The sequence below is a fragment of the Erpetoichthys calabaricus genome, chromosome 13 (assembly GCF_900747795.2).
Source record: "Erpetoichthys calabaricus chromosome 13, fErpCal1.3, whole genome shotgun sequence".
NCBI lineage: Eukaryota > Metazoa > Chordata > Cladistia > Polypteriformes > Polypteridae > Erpetoichthys > Erpetoichthys calabaricus.
In genome coordinates, this window is record NC_041406.2 from 27,816,891 (window position 1) to 27,835,260 (window position 18,370).

Below are 18,370 nucleotides of genomic sequence, written 5' to 3' on the forward strand. Positions count from 1 at the left end.
CACAGTCCTGACTTCATAGCACAGTTACCACTGTTTTGGCCACATACTCTGTGCAGATTACATTTCTTTGTTCCTCATCTGTTTTACTTGGCCTTCATTAAGGCACAAATTAAACTTCTCATTAGGTACAGTTTTACCCTGAACAGTGACTGAGTTATTGGCATAAAGCTCTGATATGACTCCTTGGTTGTCATTAAGAAGCTTACAAAATACAATACAAGCTTCTAAATTAAATGTTTTGCATAATCAAAATTATGTTAAAAAAATAAATCTTTTCTTTGTAGGAAAGACCAAATAACAGACTGAATTTCACAAGTGATTGAGGTCTCACTTAGACAAAGAGCTTAAATGCTGTTAGTCCTGCGAATGGTGATTCATACGGAACGTGGGGTACCAGTGCCTTCAAGAAATTCAATTCTAATTTCCAGCCATGACCTCAAAGAAGAATTTCATCTAGTTTGTTTTCTGGAAAGCAAGTTTAATTTTGCAGCAAATCAATGTTGATATGTAGGTAAAAATCCAAAAACATTTTAACATAAATGAAAAAAAGTCTGACCAGCAGCTGCTGCTAAACATTTTGTTCAAAGACTCAAAACATTTTCATTTATTTGCATGTCATAATTTTATATACGTGTATGTGTATATACTGTATCTACTGTATATACACACACACATACATATCTATATATTACATTTTTTTTCTAAATTGCCCACTGTTCATTAAGGCCCCTTGACATTTGATGGTCTTGCAGCCAGACTAGCATAATAAGCACACTGAGAAGGATCACATTGTCCAGGTGGACCTGGGGGTCCGAGAGGCCCAGGTGGTCCAGTGTTTCCTGGCTCTCCAGGAGTCCCTGCTGTGCCTGGCACTCCATCTTTTCCATATCCAGGAATACCTTGAGGCCCTGTGGAGAGAGATAAAACACAACATTACCTTTGAGTCTTTCGGAAAATATTTAAGTTTTAATTGTCCCAGTTACTATTTTTTAACTTCGTTGCTAGTATTAAATGACTTATAGGTCCCTGTGCCAAAATAAACAAGCAGATAGCTAATATATTCACAACATAATGTTAAATGTTTTTAATTTACTGTATTGCAAGCATTTTTGTAAATGGAAAGTTTTTGTTTTCTACTTAAAAAGTGAAATAATATCAAAAATAGTTTGAAACCCACCAACAGGACCAGTTGGACCCATTTCTCCTCGTTGGCCAATACCAGCTTCTCCTCTCTCTCCCTTTGCTCCTCTTTCACCTTAAATAAAAAAAAAGTAAACTCTGACATAGCAATTGTGCTGAATGTTATTTTTATAAAAATAAATTTCTATGTATCTGGAGGCTTTTCTCACATTACATTAAGTTCTAAAAAATGAAGTGGACTAGTTCTTACCTTTTGGACCAAGTGGTCCTTGAGGACCCTCGCCACCATTCTGCCCAGGAGGCCCAGGTTCTCCTGGAAGCCCAGCTCTGCCTGGTGGACCATCTTTTCCTGAAGGTCCTGGAGGACCTGGTCTTCCAGGTGAAGATTTAACATGTGCGGGCTGTATTTGAGCCATGAGGTAGGCCATTTTTGCTGAAAGGGAAGAGAACATTTATTGTAACATGACCTTATCATTTCACTTTTTGCTATTGCTTATTTCTTTCTTATTTGATTAGAAAGTCATTTTCTTTATAATCTGAACAATTTGCATAAAATGACACCGGTCTGCACCAAAATGCTGCCACGCAAAAAAAAAAAAAAAAAATTTATGTATTTTACAGATTAAGGGAGTTGAATCCATTTCTGAAAATAGGATTTCTCTGCCACAAACTGTTTTTGAAAAATATCTAGTGAATTAGTGAAGAACGCCATATTAGGAAAAAAATAGATTTTTAAAAAAACTAGTTATATTTAGACTTGTAGATCATCTAATTTGTGTTGCCATCAGGGAAAGGTAGTGTTTCTTCCCAATGAAGAGGCATATCCATGAGAAATAAAAGATTTGTTATTTGGTGAAAGAGAAATCCACAAACACTACAGGCAAAATGTATGAATCTACAATAATCTGTTCGCCTTCACATCATTCAGTGCTCAAAACAATTCAGGACCATATGCTATGAGAATCTATGGTCCCGCAACAGTTAAAGCTACTACAAGTTTAATTTCAAAGAAACCACAATTCGGTCAGGTTTATATTTATGATCACGGAGAAGTGATGCAACATAGAATCGAAAGAGTTAAACGAAATTCTACAGCCAATAATGGATACAAATCCATATGCCCAAAAATATCGCAATTTAAACAAAATTCATCTGAAAAACACGGACAAAGAAGTTTTCTTGGATTTCTATATGAATCCGAAATATCACGTTGGCGAGTGAAGCGAGCAGGGGTCAGAGCCCCTTAGTTTGTTTAATGATGTATTTTTGATACTCAGAACATTATTTGAAGTACAGTTTGAACTTAAAAACGGCCATTTTACTTGTTCATAAAGATCGCTGAGGTAAAAACAATCAAAAATCTAGTATTTGCTACACACGTTTGACATCAATCAGTTCTTTTTTTGTCTTTAAAATAGCCTAGAATTTATATTTACAAAGATGCCATTGGTCACTGCACTGTGAAACATCTTCAGAGATTATAATCTTCAAAGTATTATAAGAGGAAAAATACCACCCTTTGTAAGTAAGAATTATATTAAAAACAATCATTGAATATGAGTAATTTATAATATTTGAAAAATGTTCTCTTTAGTTTTTTTTTTTTCATTTTAAATGCTCATCTCTTAAAACCTGGAAGTGACAGAGCAATTCTGATGTCTCATTTAGTTTTAGATCTATAAAGAACACCTACATGTTTTCACTTTGAATTACAGAGCAGTGTAAAGAAATGAAAATCCAGTTTTCAACTCTCAGGCTAGGGTAGGTTAATTGATGACTCTAAATTGTCCATGTTGGCATATTTGTGATTGTGCCCTTGGACTGGCCAATGCCATTTGACTCATTGTTGATTTCTTGTGCCCATTGCTGCCCATATACGTATCCATTGTAAGCAGCTATTAGCAATCTGCATATTATAAAACATTCATCTTTATAACATGATATAAAACAGTGAAATATAGTTGTTAAATAATTCTACTATTCATTAATAATAGAATAGTTAAAAATGTTCATAGACTAATAACAAATGCCTTATATTGGACCCCTTAAAGTGTAACTTCTGCAGGAGTCTTGTTTATAAAGATTTGCATGGATTCAAGTGTAAAAATATGTGTATGCATATATAAAATCTGGCGTATGCATATTTCTATGCAATTTATCCCTTCATAAATCACAATCATTTGTAAATGTGTGTATGTGAATGTGCCTTGAACCCCTCATCTGTCAAGTAACCATATATGGACTATGCTAATCAACGTCATACATATGCAATGACGGTGTTGCAGACTTTCATCCTCCCACCTGACGCATCCAGACACCGCCAGATGCATTTGAGGATTCTTATGGTGCACTCCTCACAGCATTGATAGCACCTCTCCTCTACACTCCAGGGGTGCCAGTGTCTGAATGGATAGCCGCCTATCATCTGGCACATGTCATGACATGATTGCTGTCCATCCATCCATCCATTTTCCAACCCGCTGAATCCGAACACAGGGTCACGGGGGTCTGCTGGAGCCAATCCCAGCCAACACAGGGCACAAGGCAGGAACCAATCCCGGGCAAACCCACCGCAGGACACACACAAACACACCCACACACCAAGCACACACTAGGGCCAATTTAGAATCGCCAATCCACCTAACCTGCATGTCTTTGGACTGTGGGAGGAAATCGGAGCGCCCGGAGGAAACTCATGCAGACACGAGGAGAACATGCAAACTCCACGCAGGGAGGACCCAGGAAACGAACTCGGGTCTCCTAACTGCGAGGCAGCAGCGCTACCACTGCGCCACCGTGCCGCCTGATTGCTGTCCTATTAATTATTTTATTAATCCTATACAAATTAAGCAAAGCTAAGAAAAAATGACAATATAAACAACTTAAAACGATTTGGCTCTTACATTCCCTAAAACAAAGTTAAAACCAATTTGCCATCGGCTTTGAAGAAAAAAATTAACCTTATCTATTGTGTCTACTAATGTTTGCAAAAATGGCATAGTTTATTTTGTGTGTCCTTTTGGAAAGTTATTTAAAATATTGTCTTACCATCTAGCTGCTTTGATAACTCTTCCTGGACAAGTCTTCGTAGTTCTTCTAGTGATGTGGACTCTCCCTGTGGTAAAATAAAAGTAAAAAATTAAAATACATATATAAATGTATCTATCTATCTATCTATCTATCTATCTATCTATCTATCTATCTATCTATCTATCTATCTATCTATCTATCTATCTATCTATCTATCTATCTATCTATCTATCTATCTATCTATCTATATAAATATGCATATAAATTTCTAACACCTCATGCACAGGCAATAACAAATACATGAAATTAATATACAGTGGTGTGAAAAACTATTTGCCCCCTTCCTGATTTCTTATTCTTTTGCATGTTTGTCACACAAAATGTTTCTGATCATCAAACACATTTAACCATTAGTCAAATATAACACAAGTAAACACAAAATGCAGTTTGTAAATGGTGGTTTTTATTATTTAGGGAGAAAAAAAAATCCAAACCTACATGGCCCTGTGTGAAAAAGTAATTGCCCCCTGAACCTAATAACTGGTTGGGCCACCCTTAGCAGCAATAACTGCAATCAAGCGTTTGCGATAACTTGCAATGAGTCTTTTACAGCGCTCTGGAGGAATTTTGGCCCACTCATCTTTGCAAAATTGTTGTAATTCAGCTTTATTTGAGGGTTTTCTAGCATGAACCGCCTTTTTAAGGTCATGCCATAGCATCTCAATTGGATTCAGGTCAGGACTTTGACTAGGCCACTCCAAAGTCTTCATTTTGTTTTTCTTCAGCCATTCAGAGGTGGATTTGCTGGTGTGTTTTGGGTCATTGTCCTGTTGCAGCACCCAAGATTGCTTCAGCTTGAGTTGACGAACAGATGGCCGGACATTCTCCTTCAGGATTTTTTGGTAGACAGTAGAATTCATGGTTCCATCTATCACAGCAAGCCTTCCAGGTCCTGAAGCAGCAAAACAACCCCAGACCATCACACTACCACCACCATATTTTACTGTTGGTATGATGTTCTTTTTCTGAAATGCTGTGTTCCTTTTACGCCAGATGTAACGGGACATTTGCCTTCCAAAAAGTTTAACTTTTGACTCATCAGTCCACAAGGTATTTTCCCAAAAGTCTTGGCAATCATTGAGATGTTTCTTAGCAAAATTGAGACGAGCCCTAATGTTCTTTTTGCTTAACAGTGGTTTGCGTCTTGGAAATCTGCCATGCAGGCCGTTTTTGCCCAGTCTCTTTCTTATGGTAGAGTCGTGAACACTGACCTTAATTGAGGCAAGTGAGGCCTGCAGTTCTTTAGACGTTGTCCTGGGGTCTTTTGTGACCTCTCGGATGAGTCGTCTCTGCGCTCTTGGGGTAATTTTGGTCGGCCGGCCACTCCTGGGAAGGTTCACCACTGTTCCATGTTTTTGCCATTTGTGGATAATGGCTCTCACTGTGGTTCGCTGGAGTCCCAAAGCTTTAGGAATGGCTTTATAACCTTTACCAGACTGATAGATCTCAATTACTTCTGTTCTCATTTGTTCCTGAATTTCTTTGGATCTTGGCATGATGTCTAGCTTTTGAGGTGCTTTTGGTCTACTTCTCTGTGTCAGGCAGCTCCTATTTAAGTGATTTCTTGATTGAAACAGGTGTGGCAGTAATCAGGCCTGGGGGTGGCTACGGAAATTGAACTCAGGTGTGATACACCACAGTTAGGTTATTTTTTAACAAGGGGGCAATTACTTTTTCACACAGGGCCATGTAGGGTTGGATTTTTTTTCTCCCTAAATAATAAACACCATCATTTAAAAACTGCATTTTGTGTTTAATTGTGTTATATTTGACTAATGGTTAAATGTGTTTGATGATCAGAAACATTTTGTGTGACAAACATGCAAAAGAATAAGAAATCAGAAAGGGGGCAAATAGTTTTTCACACCACTGTATATTAAAATGTACTGGGAACTGCAATGGACTGGTGCCCTGCCCAGGTTTTCTTCCTGTCTTGCGCCCAATGCTAGATGGGAGCACCCCCTCTGCATCCCTGTTCTGGATAAGGGGTTAGAAAATGACATGACGTGTATTCTGAAAGTTAAGTGGCAGCCACATAGTAGAGCGAATGTTTGCACTTCTGCCTCATGGATCATTTGCCTGCATCTTCTCACCATGTCTGCATATTTTTTATATCCAGTGGTTCCCCTCCCTTCCTCCAACACACATGTGTCATATTAATTTGTAGTTCAAAAATTGGCTTTGGTATGTGTATATGAGCAGGTGGGCCTTGTGATGGACATGTGCTTAGTTCAGGAATGGTTCGTTCATGCACCAATTACTGCTGGGATAGGTTTTGACTTCTGTAAGGGAAAAAATTTCCAGTATGAATTTGCCTAGTATTTGAAACTGTTTTGTTTAACTATTTGTTTAAACTATTTGTTTAACGATCCCATTTGGAATCAGTTGTACCAATGCATCATTATAGAGAGGAGATCATCTAACATTTGAACTTTTTATTTTGTTCTCTGACAATAATTTAAATATAAAAAGCCCTATTCAATGAAACAGATGTTTGCCAAAAGACTTTTAATCTATTTAATCTGTTGTTGGGACTATTACATAATTTTAAAACAGGTGTGTTAGAAGAATGTACCATTTTTGTGTTTGCTGATTGGGTAGACTGAAGTGCGTTTTCAATATGTTATGTAAATGAACCTAACTTATAACAGTTACTTGCTTTGTTAGATTAGGCAGTCTTGTCACTGAGAACTCAGCTGTTCACATGGCAGGGCTCTATAAGGCTGATGTAATTAAGGACGTTCATTTTGAATTCATTTGCAATGGTGACTCACAACTATTTTTTATTTAGTATTTTCCCTAACAACGCACCGATGCTGAATTAGATTATGCAGGTTTTTGAATGTTTCATTATATTAAGTAATACAGCATCATGGTGACCCTAAAAAAGATAAATGTTGAGAAAGTAATAAAAGATGGATATAGTTTCGAATTCAATCACATCTGTCAGGCAAGATACAGTAGTTATGTAATGACTGTCACTACTCAACATCAATCTACTCTATATACTGTATATAAAATCCATCCATCCATCCATTTTCCAACCCGCTGAATCCAAACACAGGGTCACGGGGGTCTGCTGGAGCCAATCCCAGCCAACACAGGGCACAAGGCAGGAAACAATCCTGGGCAGGGTGCCAACCCACCGCAGGACACACACAAACACACCCACACACCAAGCACACACTAGGGCCAATTTAGAATCGCCAATCCACCTAACCTGCATGTCTTTGGAATGAAACCGGAGCGCCCGGAGGAAACCCACGCAGACACAGGGAGAACATGCAAACTCCACGCAGGGAGGACCCGGGAATCGAACCCAGGTCCCCAGATCTCCCAACTGCAAGGCAGGAGCGCTACCCACTTTGCCACCGTGCCGCCCGTATATAAAATCCTAATCCTAAAAGTGCAACGATTTTATGTCATGCTTTAAATCAGGCTTATTTTAAAACCTACATATATATGTTTGGTATCATTCTTTTCAGAATTTATCAAACTTTAATGTGATGTTGTCAGATTTTCAGATTCTTATTCCGTTTTTAAATTACAAACTAAAAAATATCAAGAACTCATGTCCCGCGAGACGAGACTTTGTGCCAAAAGATTTAACCACGCCCAGGGCCGGAAATAAAAGACAAAGAGTAGGACAGCTGGTGTACAGGCTTTTAAATATTTGAAGTGTCACACGAGATGCAGATCACGTGGCACAGCAGCAGCAGCAGCAAGCCAGCAGCTAATTGAGCAAAGCGGAGGTAAAAAAAAAAAAACTGTATTTGTTTCCCATTGTATCACTGTTTAAGAGAGGGTTTCGGAGGAGCAACTGTGTCTCCTCGGGGTGCGTTCAGCCCCCCTCTTCACAACGCGAGTGGCAGAGACACGAAGTGGCTGGCGCATAGCACAGGCCAGGGGGGTTTGGCAAGCGAAGCGAGCAGGGGGTAACCCTCTAGTATTGTAATAAAAAGTAGATACCGCCATCCATCAATTTTCTAACCAGCTGACACATGGCTATCTCAAAGTTGACAGTAGACTGTAATAATAGCACTTGTAGTAAAAATGCTTCTTTTTCATTAAAAATTGCCTCACTAAGCATCATGCTCCAGGCTGCAGCATCTGTCTTATTACTTGGAAAGAAACAGAGCTTATTTACATATGCCTTTGTATCCCTTCAGAACAGCCATCATTTGTAGCCAGTTGCAGTGGCATCATATTCATTCAAGCTGTCTTGGAAAGCCACAAGTGCAGCGATTCCTATTAAAAAGCTCCATCATTTTCCTCCGTCTAAAGTGATGACAGACACTAGCCACAGAATTGAGTGGGCATCTGGTAATATTACATTTATTGTTACTGATCCTTATGCTCCCCATTGGAATATCAGTCACTTTATCACAATTTGTGTCTTCTATGCTGGAAAACTGACTGCCCTTAGGTAACCACAAATTAAACAGATATATACAACAGATTGAAAAAGTACTTTCTGCAGGTGATATCTTTTGATAGATTTAATTTTAAATGGATACATTTGCCATTTTTGCACATCAACCTAAACTCAACAACCCATAAGGGCCAAATGAAAATATATTTTCAGAAAGGCTTGCAATTTATTCAAATTCAAAAACTGAAATCTCTCATTTATATAAGCATCCAGACTCTTTGCTGTGGCTCACTAGATTGTGGTCACATCCTTGAGATGTGTCTGGAACTTCATAAGAGCCCACCTGTGGTAAAGTGAAGTGATTGGACAAGTATACCTGTGTATGGAAAGACCCACAATTAATAATGAATGTCAGGACAAACACCAAGTCATATTAAGTTTAAGGAACTCTCTGTAGATCTCCACAATCAAACTATGGTGAGCTATAGATCAGGGCATGGATATGAAACCTTTTCTAAAGATTTGGTGTTCCCAAGAGTTCCACAGTGGTCTCTATAATTTCAAATGGAAGACACTGTGGCAAGTAGCCGGGGATGGTGCCCAGCCAGGACGCCCGGGAGGACTGGAGGAGAGCTTACACCTCCTCCAGACCACGAGGGGGCGACCGCCCTGGTGGCTTTGGGGACCATGGGAACAGAGCTTAGAAGCTCAACCCTATAGGGACCCATGGTCACCGGCAGGGGGCGCCCCAATGCCTATGGACCCCTGGCCCTCAGCACTTCCACCACACCCAGAAGTGCTCGGGGGAAGAAGACCAGGAACACCCAGAGTGCTTCCGGGTGCGCAGCCGGTACTTCCGCCACACTTGGGAGTGCTGGCAGAAGCTAATCGGGAGGCACCTGGAGCACATCCGGGTGTGTATAAAAGGGGCTGCCTCCCTCCATTCGATGGCTGGAGTCGAGAGCGGAGTAGACGAAGTCTTGGAGGAGAGCAGTGGAGGCGGCCTGAAGAGAAGAGAGAGGCAATGTGAGGCCTGGACTTTGGGGGAGTTTTGGGGTTGTGTGTGCACTGTAAATAATAGACTATAAATAAACGTGTGTTGGGTGATTCAAAACGATGTCTGCCTGTCTGTGTCCGGGCCGTGCTCCACAACACCAAGACTTCCTAGAACTGGCAGTTTGGTCAAACTGAAGTGGGCAAGAAAGGCCTTGGTTAGGGAAGTGACCAAAAACTCAATGGTCACTCTAATAGAGCTTCAGAAGTCATATGTTGTAATGGATATACCTGTCAAAAAGAACGACCATTTCAGCAGCACACTATCAATCAAGCTGTCTTTTTTTAAAAAAATGATATTTTTCAAAGACTCTCGTTTTCTTCCTTGGAAAGAAATCTTCCTGCTCATTTTTGATTGCGAAGGCACAACCTGCAACTGAGAAATGGAGCCACCTCACCAGCATCCTGCTGTTATTAATAGAACTGCATGAAAATTTTATCCACCCAGGATGCATGATTCTACGTGTCTCTTTGTACTTGCTGTTATTGATTTTGATCAAAGTAAATATAGCTTTTAAGTGAAAGTTTAAAGCCAGTTTCTCCTGCTGACTGCAACTAGAGGGCCAGAACATTAGATAGATAGATAGATAGATAGATAGATAGATAGATAGATAGATAGATAGATAGATAGATAGATAGATAGATAGATAGATAGATAGATAGATAGATAGATAGATAGATAGATAGATAGATAGATAGATAGATAGATAGATACTTTATTAATCCCAATGGGAAATTCACAAAATTTCACATTAGATTGTTCATTCCTTGTCTAAGTGCAGTCCCTTCTGGGCACAAGGGGATACATTTGTAAAGTCTTCTACTGGTGGGAAACTGAGTTGACATATACATTAGGTTTAACAGTAAAGACCTTCGCAGCAGCCTGGAGGTTACCGGTAACAGTTATATAGTTAGTATTGATGTTTCTTCTACTTCTATCTCTATATATAATCTTCATTTGCATCTTGATCTTTGTCCGCGAATGAATTAGAAGAAGAAGCACTAGATGGCAGTAGAGAGACAGCTAAAACATAGGCATTACATTAAGAATCTCCTCCAGGCTTATACTATTGAAGACTGTAGTACTCCAGTCACACCTCAAAACACAGACATTCAAACTAAACAAATTGTTGTGCTTTAAATTAACTAATCTTTATATATAATCTTCATTTGGATCTTGATCTTTGTTTGTCCGCGAATTCCATGCATGCGTAGACCACCTTCCAGTTTAGTACGTTGTTGTTACTCACGGATGTCAACAATATGCCGGAATAACGAAAGGGGTGGTGGACAGTGTTACGCTGGTTAGCTCCTGAGGCCTGGTTAGAGAATGAGATTGCCAAAGATAAAAGGTACGTGCCTACATAACATATGAATGAAAGAAAGACAGTGGGTAAAATGAATGACAACGTAACAGCACGTTCCGGAAATTATTATTGTTACGTTGTAGCCGGCGAGTGCTGCATGTCTCACAGTTGTACCCTGGCTTGCTCACATGTCAGTGAAGTGATCCCTATTTATGCTTTAAAGAGCCTGGATACCTATGTGTCCCCCTTTTATAACCATTGCTCCGTGCATACAGTATTGCCTTACTCTTTGGATTGCCACAAAGCAACCTGCGAGATTGGAGAAAGGTTGAGAAGAGAACTTGAGAGGAAACGACAGCGTCGTGAAAACGAGACGGACTGTGAATGGAGAGAAGCAGAAATGCTCCTACACCACCACATAATTACTATTCGGACAGTGATTCCGAGTAGGCGTTTCCTATCGAATCAATGTCCAAGGGTTTTGTTTTGTAATTTTGTTTCCCTTATAAAAAATCATAATGCTGTGCGATGAAGGGCCCAGTTCACGACTGGCAGCCGCGTTTAAACAGGGAGCCCTTCACAGACAACTTTAACATGCGCAACGTAGTTGGGCACACATGGCTAGTCTAGAAAATAACGTAACAGGTTAGTTAGTACATTTTGTGCTAGGTGCAAGCCATAGGTGATCTAATATCATTATAAAACACCATAAATTAACTCGTATTGAAATGCAAAATTGTGAAATGATTGGTTTTCAACTCCAACAAATTCAACACATTTTGAAATCTTTTGGCCCACTGGACAATAATTTTTTTCCACATACCCTAGGTCCTGGAAAACCAGGTTGACCAGGGGTACCTGGAGCCCCAGAAGGACCCCTCTCTCCCTGGGGACCCTGCATTCCCATCATTCCAGTGTGCCCTTTAATGCCAGGTAATCCAGGTTCTCCTGGTGGTCCTTTGTCTCCTGATGGTCCTTTCTCTCCTTTAATTCCAGCATCGCCCTGCAATAATGGAAAAAGAACAGATGGGTATTAGTTTAGTTAGTAAAATTACAATTAGTCTGCTCCAATATTATTAAAAGCAAACACAAAAGAGTAAAAGAGTACACTTAAATGGTGTAGGTATAAGTCGTCAGTATGTTAACTTCATTACAAATAGGCATGTCTCATAGTTTACTTAATGTGAACAAATTAGTTAGAAAAACATTTCATTACAGTTTGCAGATTGTGAATTTAAAATGAAATTCCTTTGTTGGCATGTGAAACCCGAATTTCTTCCTCTATCTTATCCTTGATGTTAGTTGTAATGTTCTGGTCACCATCTCTATGGGTTACAGTGCATACATTTTAATGAGATTCTTTGTGAATTGCATAAATAAACCTCAATTAGCAACACATTTAAAAAATTAATTTGGAAAATGACACATTTCAGTAAAATTCTTACTGTGTAATTTTTGAGGTTTTTTTTTTTAATTTGCTTTATTTTTGCCTACAACAGTCTTCTCTATTGGAAAACAAGATTCTGAAAGTGGGACATATGGTGAGTCTACATATTTACTTTTTGTCTCACACTACCTCATTAGATATGACGGCTTTAGTGAAAACAATCCAGAATATTTGCAAGCATCATAGATCAGCCGTTTTAAAGAATTTGGTTTACAGCCTTAGAGACTTTAGATTTTATATTAGTACTGGGTTGGTGGATGGTGGTAAGTGAGGGTGCAGAAAGCAGGATGTACACCCTGGCAGATGCTCTTCCGCATTTGCAGAAGCACACTGTGCATCAACTCCATGTTCACTGATGATGTCAGCTGCAAAGTGAAAAGGAGTGGTTGATGTTAAATGTGGTATCTCTTAGGGATCAGAGCTGCTGTTGGCCCTCTTTTTAGTATACATGTATAATACTGAAAATAACATAATCAATAAGCTGGTTAAGTTTCTAGATGATACCTAATTAGGTGGAAGAGAAGATAATGTAGAAGGAGCTAAATTGTTACAGAGAAACTAGGACTGCAAATGTGTAGGATGTTAAATGTAATATAAGTAAATGTGGGGTATTACATGTAGGAAGCAGAAATGCTAGATTTGAATACATAACTTGAAAGAGAAGGACTTATAAGAAGGACTTGGGAGCCATAGTGGATTCATCACTGTCTACATCCAGACAGTGTAACAGAAGTGATCAAGAAGGAGAATAGGATGTTCAGTTATATACAGTTAGAGTGCAAGTCAAAGAAAGTCTTGCTTAAGTTATATAACACATTGGTGAGGCCTCACCTGGAAGACGGTATGCAATTTTGGTCTCCATCTTGCAAAAAAGACATAGCAGCACTAGAAAAAGTCCAGAGAACAACGAATAGGCCAAACCCAGGACTTCACAGTATGAGTTATTAGGACTAAACTGAAGGAGTTGAACCTTTTCAGTTTAAGCAGAGATCAAAGATTGGCACGATCAAAGTGTTTAAAATTATGAAAGACATTAGTACTGTGGATCCAAGCTGGTACTTTAAAATAAATTATTTAACAAGAGAATTCGGACATGGTTGGAAACCTATTAAACGAATACTCCATCCAAAAATGATATATTCATTTTTTATAATGTTACTTATCCCATGTGTTTTGCAGTGAAGAGCGAGAAAATTTTTAATGGCATTGTTTTCATGGAAAACTCTCAATTTGATGTTACTTTGGACAATCTCGGTGAATAGAATGGGCAAGCTTGTTGGTCTGGATGACCTCATACTGTCACAATTGTTTTATTATTTGACAAAATTTCAATATATTATAAACACTTCACACTAAATGTGAACTTGAACATGAAACCAACTCACACTGACTTCTGTTTAAAGCTATGGTTTATGAGACCATTCTTAATTGGGCATGGATAAAAAAAATTGTTTTCAGTTTGTAAGATTATTTTTTACTCTCTCTTTACAGCATACCCTTTCTCCTTTGGAGCCACGGTCTCCTTGTTTTCCTGGGACTCCCTAAAAGTAATCAAATAGAAAAATAATAAGGTTTCTGTCAAAAATTAAGCTCTCATTCAGGACATAAAGGGAATCATACACAAGTAATACTTACATCCTTTCCCTGAAGTCCTTTCTCTCCTGCAGGTCCCTACAAAATGAAAATGTATTCAAAATCAGTTCAAAAATTTATATTCTGTAAAGCAATCTAAATATTTAATATACGGTGCTGTGAATTGTTCTGTGTTACACATGTACAGGTAAAAATAAATTTCTCCAGAAAGTATAAACTTCTACAAAAAGTAAGATTTTGACAAGCCCTTATGTAACTATAATTGTAGCCTAACAAGAAACAGATTCTTGAAATGCAGAATAAAATAATGTGATTAAAAAATCCTCTACCTTTATAAATTTGACTGATCAATGAGAAAAAGTAGCCCATAAACAACTGTAAAAAAGATTTTATTTAAATGTGTATTTTTCATTTCATTTTACTGTTTACTTTGTCTTCATTGTGTATGATTTATTCATAAAGCAAAAGGCTAACTGAATTTTACTTGACCTTGATATTATAGGTGTTTTCCAACAAAAACTCAACTTTTTGTGCAAAACTATAATACATTACTTTTTAAAGTCATTCATATTTTTGTGGGGTAGAAAAATCATTTATCAATAAAAAAAAATGAAACTTACTGGAGGGCCCCTGGGTCCAATAAAGCCTGGTAATCCTGGACTTCCAGAGTCCCCTTTACCACCTGGAGGTCCCTAATTAAAAACATTTTTGTTTAATGATAGTATACATTAAATGTAGACAATAAATAAATTAACAATGTAGTAGACAACCATAAGGTAAGAAAATACTCCTTAACATGAAATATATGCTGTGCATCAAATTCAAAATGAGTTGATTTTCTTCTTCCTTCAAGTGGCGGCTCTTTGGACAATCTTTAGCTATGCATGACTCTAAATATGATAAAGTGGTTAAAAAGAAGATGGGATCTGTGCTTATGTTTAGATTGAAGTTAGACTTTATTAAAACATAAATCCAGTTTAATGGTTGCTGGGGTCACAGCGCTCCCTTGGGGAAAATTCAGAGCTGCCAATCGACTTAGCATGGACAAGTTTGGGATGTGAGTGAAAAACTCACACAAAAATGGGAAGAATGTGGAAACACCACCCAAACAGCCCCAGACTCCTGGGGCCTCATATATAATGCAGTGCGTGGAATTCACATTAAAACATGGTGTACGGACAAAACTGGAAATGTGCATATGCACAAAAAAATTCAGATGCACAAAACTATGTAAGCAAAGTTCCACACACTTTCCCTTTAATGCACATGCTTGCGCCTACTACTCACCCCGATTCCTCCCAGAATTTTGCATATTTGAATGTGTTTTCTTAAAAGACAATGGAAAAAGCACATGGAAAAAAGTGGAGGCAAGGAAAAACCTACTATTTGTTGGCTTAAGCAGTGGTGTAAGCAACAAAAGGAAGTTCATGGAGTGGCACAGTGTGGCGAAGAGACTTGAAAGTTTAAATTCAGAAAGTCGCACAGTGCCCGAATTAAAGAAGAAGTGGTCAGATATCAAAGTCGACGTGAAAAAGCGAGTCATAGCCCACTGTCTATTGATTCTGTTTCAGACAATATTACAAAAGCTGACACCCATACCAAGGATGCAATGATGGTGCTGCTGTGCCCAGCACATTTTCAGGCACTCTCTGCTCACACACCTCTGCCTTGGAAACAGCTAAGTGACCATGTGGCTGTGTGCTGACAAACTGTTCTGGAGTCAGAAAATGCAATAGTGGATGCTGTAATAGATGTGGTCAATGAACTAAGGAATATGAGGGCTTTACTATCTTATACTGACCACAATTTAAATGAATTGGTTAAAAAATAAATGCTGCATCTGATTATCTGTTTTCACATTCTGCTAATTACATTCAAAAGAAGTTGAAATGATGTCCAATTTGGTTGATCATTTGGTGGGTTTGGGTCATGATACCGCATGTATGGGCAAGCCACAATTGTGTGCCACATTATGCAGCATGTTACATACTTGCACAGTGTGACACACTTTCTGTGCACTATTGAGCAGCACATTAATGGAGTGGAAATGCTTTCTATTTACATATGCAAATTCATTCTCTGAAGACACCTATATAGTGTAGCACTGGCTCCGAGCACCAGAACAGATAGATTCTCTGCTCTTTATATGGCTCTTTGTGGTGATTCGATTTCCTTTAAAGGACTGCTTGCCTTTTGCTGCACTAGTTGGAAGAAGCACCTATGACTGTGCAGAGTTGCCATTTTTATAGGCTCTCTTGCTATAGATGATGTAAAGCCAGCACATTCTTTTGGTGATTCATCCCTGGCTGATGTAACTTGTCCGGCACCGTTGCAATACCAATGTGCATGCAGTTGACCACTTACATTTGGAAAACTGGACTTTGCTGCGAATTGTGCTTTGATGGTTGCCCATTCAACCACAGTGTATGGAAATGTTATATATTTGGAAGACAAACAAATAATACCATCCTATACAGCTGGCATGGTGCGACACAATGATGATTGAGAAATACCTGACCAATCAGCCAGTACACATTGAAAAGCTTCTGTGGCTAAAAACTCGAGGGTGGACAGAACTTGCAAATGAGCAGTTACAGCTCAGTTCCCCAAAGTCTGCTTTTGTAAAGCCAGCGCCAATTCAGCACACAGCATCCAGAGGATTGCTCTTGGAAATAGAAATCAACTTAGAAGCCAGTCATCCTCATCTCTAAATACACCCTCTCTTCTATTTTTTCCATTTGCAATGTCTTCTAACAACCCTAAAGCAGCTATGGTAGTTAGAATAGTTTGGCTATTCTGTGCACCATTATATTGTTACAGAATGATTACTATCAAGTGAATTAAATTTGTAAACAATATGCAATTAATTTTGGTGTATTTGAAAAATCTTGCATCATGGATGGGAATCGAAATGACACAAAAACAGCACTGCTTTGATGCTGATTGCCACCCATTTACAACAACAACAACAACATTTATTTATATAGCATATTTTCATACAAACAATGTAGGTCAAAGTGCTTTACATGATGAAGAACAAGAAAAAAGACAAAATAAATAAGAATTAAAAAAAAGGGAACACTAATTAACATAGAATAAAAGTAAGGTCCGATGGCCAGGGAGAACAGAAAAAACAAAAAAAAACTCCTGATAGCTGGAGAAAAAAATAAAATCTGCAGGGGTTCCAGGCCACGAGACCACCCAGCCCCCTCTAGGCATTCTACCTAATATAAATCACCTCAATCAGTCCTCATTGTATTCAGGGTTCTCATGGAAGAATTTGATGATGACAGTGATGTGGACTTCTGGCCTTTAATCCAGAAACTTGTGTACACACGGTGTGAGGCTGCCATGAAAATGTTCATGGCTTTACACCAAGTTTAGTTTTTATACATTTTGAAGTGAGTGTGGAAACAGGTGTACGCAACATTTTTGTGCATAGGCACCATTTATAAATGAGACCCCTGGTTTTGTGAAGCAGGAGTACTAACTATTGTGCCTTTGTGTTGCCGATACACATCCATTGTCTTCTGGATGTTGAGTATTAAGAGTTTCCAAACTATTTGTAACTGAGAGATTATCCGATATTAAAAAACAAGTAACATCCTTAGTAGATTCTTGTATTTCATAGATTTAATTTATAGTCGAGTTAGACGTGTGATGTAATGATTAGCACTGCTGAAGAACACTGGGTTTAAATCTCAGCAGTGGCTACTGTTTATGCAGAGCTAAAATGATCACCCTATGTCCTTGCGGTTTTATCAGAATATAGTAATCCCTCCTTGATCGCGGGGGTTGCATTCCAGAACTCCCCGCGAAAGGTGAAAATCCGCGAAGTAGAAACCATATGTTTATATGGTTATTTTTATATTGTCATGCTTGGGTCACAGATTTGCATAGAAACACAGGAGGTTGTAGAGAGGCAGGAGCTTTATCCAAACACTGCAAACAAACATTTGTCTCTTTTTCAAAAGTTTAAACGTGCTCCATGACAAGACAGAGATGACAGTTCCGTCTCACAATTAAAAGAATGCAAACATATCTTCCTCTTCAAAGGAGTGCGCATCAGAGGCAGAGAATGTCAAAGAGAGAGAGAAAAGCAAACAAATCGATAGGGCTGTTTGGCTTTTAAGTATGCAAAGCACCGTCGCACAAAGCAGTTGCAAGGAAGGCAGCAGCTCACACCCCCTCTGTCAGGAGCAGAGAATGTCAGAGAGAGAGAGAGAGACAGATAAAAACAAACAATCAAAAATCAATACGTGCCGTTCGAGCTTTTAAGTATGCAAAGCACCGTGCAGCATGTCGCTTCACAAAGCAGCTGCACAGAAGTGAGCAACGTGAAGGTAATCTTTCAGCATTTTTAGACGA

At 38.7% G+C, this 18,370-nt stretch overlaps 1 protein-coding gene across 1 annotated transcript in view; it reads right to left on the minus strand.

Moving 5' to 3' along the window:
* Positions 1-457: 457 nt before the first annotated feature.
* The window catches only part of col22a1 (collagen, type XXII, alpha 1), a 349,052-nt gene continuing 331,139 nt past the window's right edge, over positions 458-18,370 (minus strand). Inside the window, exons 58-65 of the mRNA XM_028818045.2 lie at positions 14,623-14,694; positions 14,045-14,080; positions 13,906-13,950; positions 11,786-11,965; positions 4,189-4,255; positions 1,391-1,573; positions 1,178-1,255; positions 458-908 (exon numbers count right to left, since the gene is read on the minus strand). Of these exons, the coding sequence (XP_028673878.1) occupies positions 721-908; positions 1,178-1,255; positions 1,391-1,573; positions 4,189-4,255; positions 11,786-11,965; positions 13,906-13,950; positions 14,045-14,080; positions 14,623-14,694 (849 nt within the window). The 3' untranslated portion in view covers positions 458-720. The remainder of the gene's footprint in view (positions 909-1,177; positions 1,256-1,390; positions 1,574-4,188; positions 4,256-11,785; positions 11,966-13,905; positions 13,951-14,044; positions 14,081-14,622; positions 14,695-18,370) is intronic.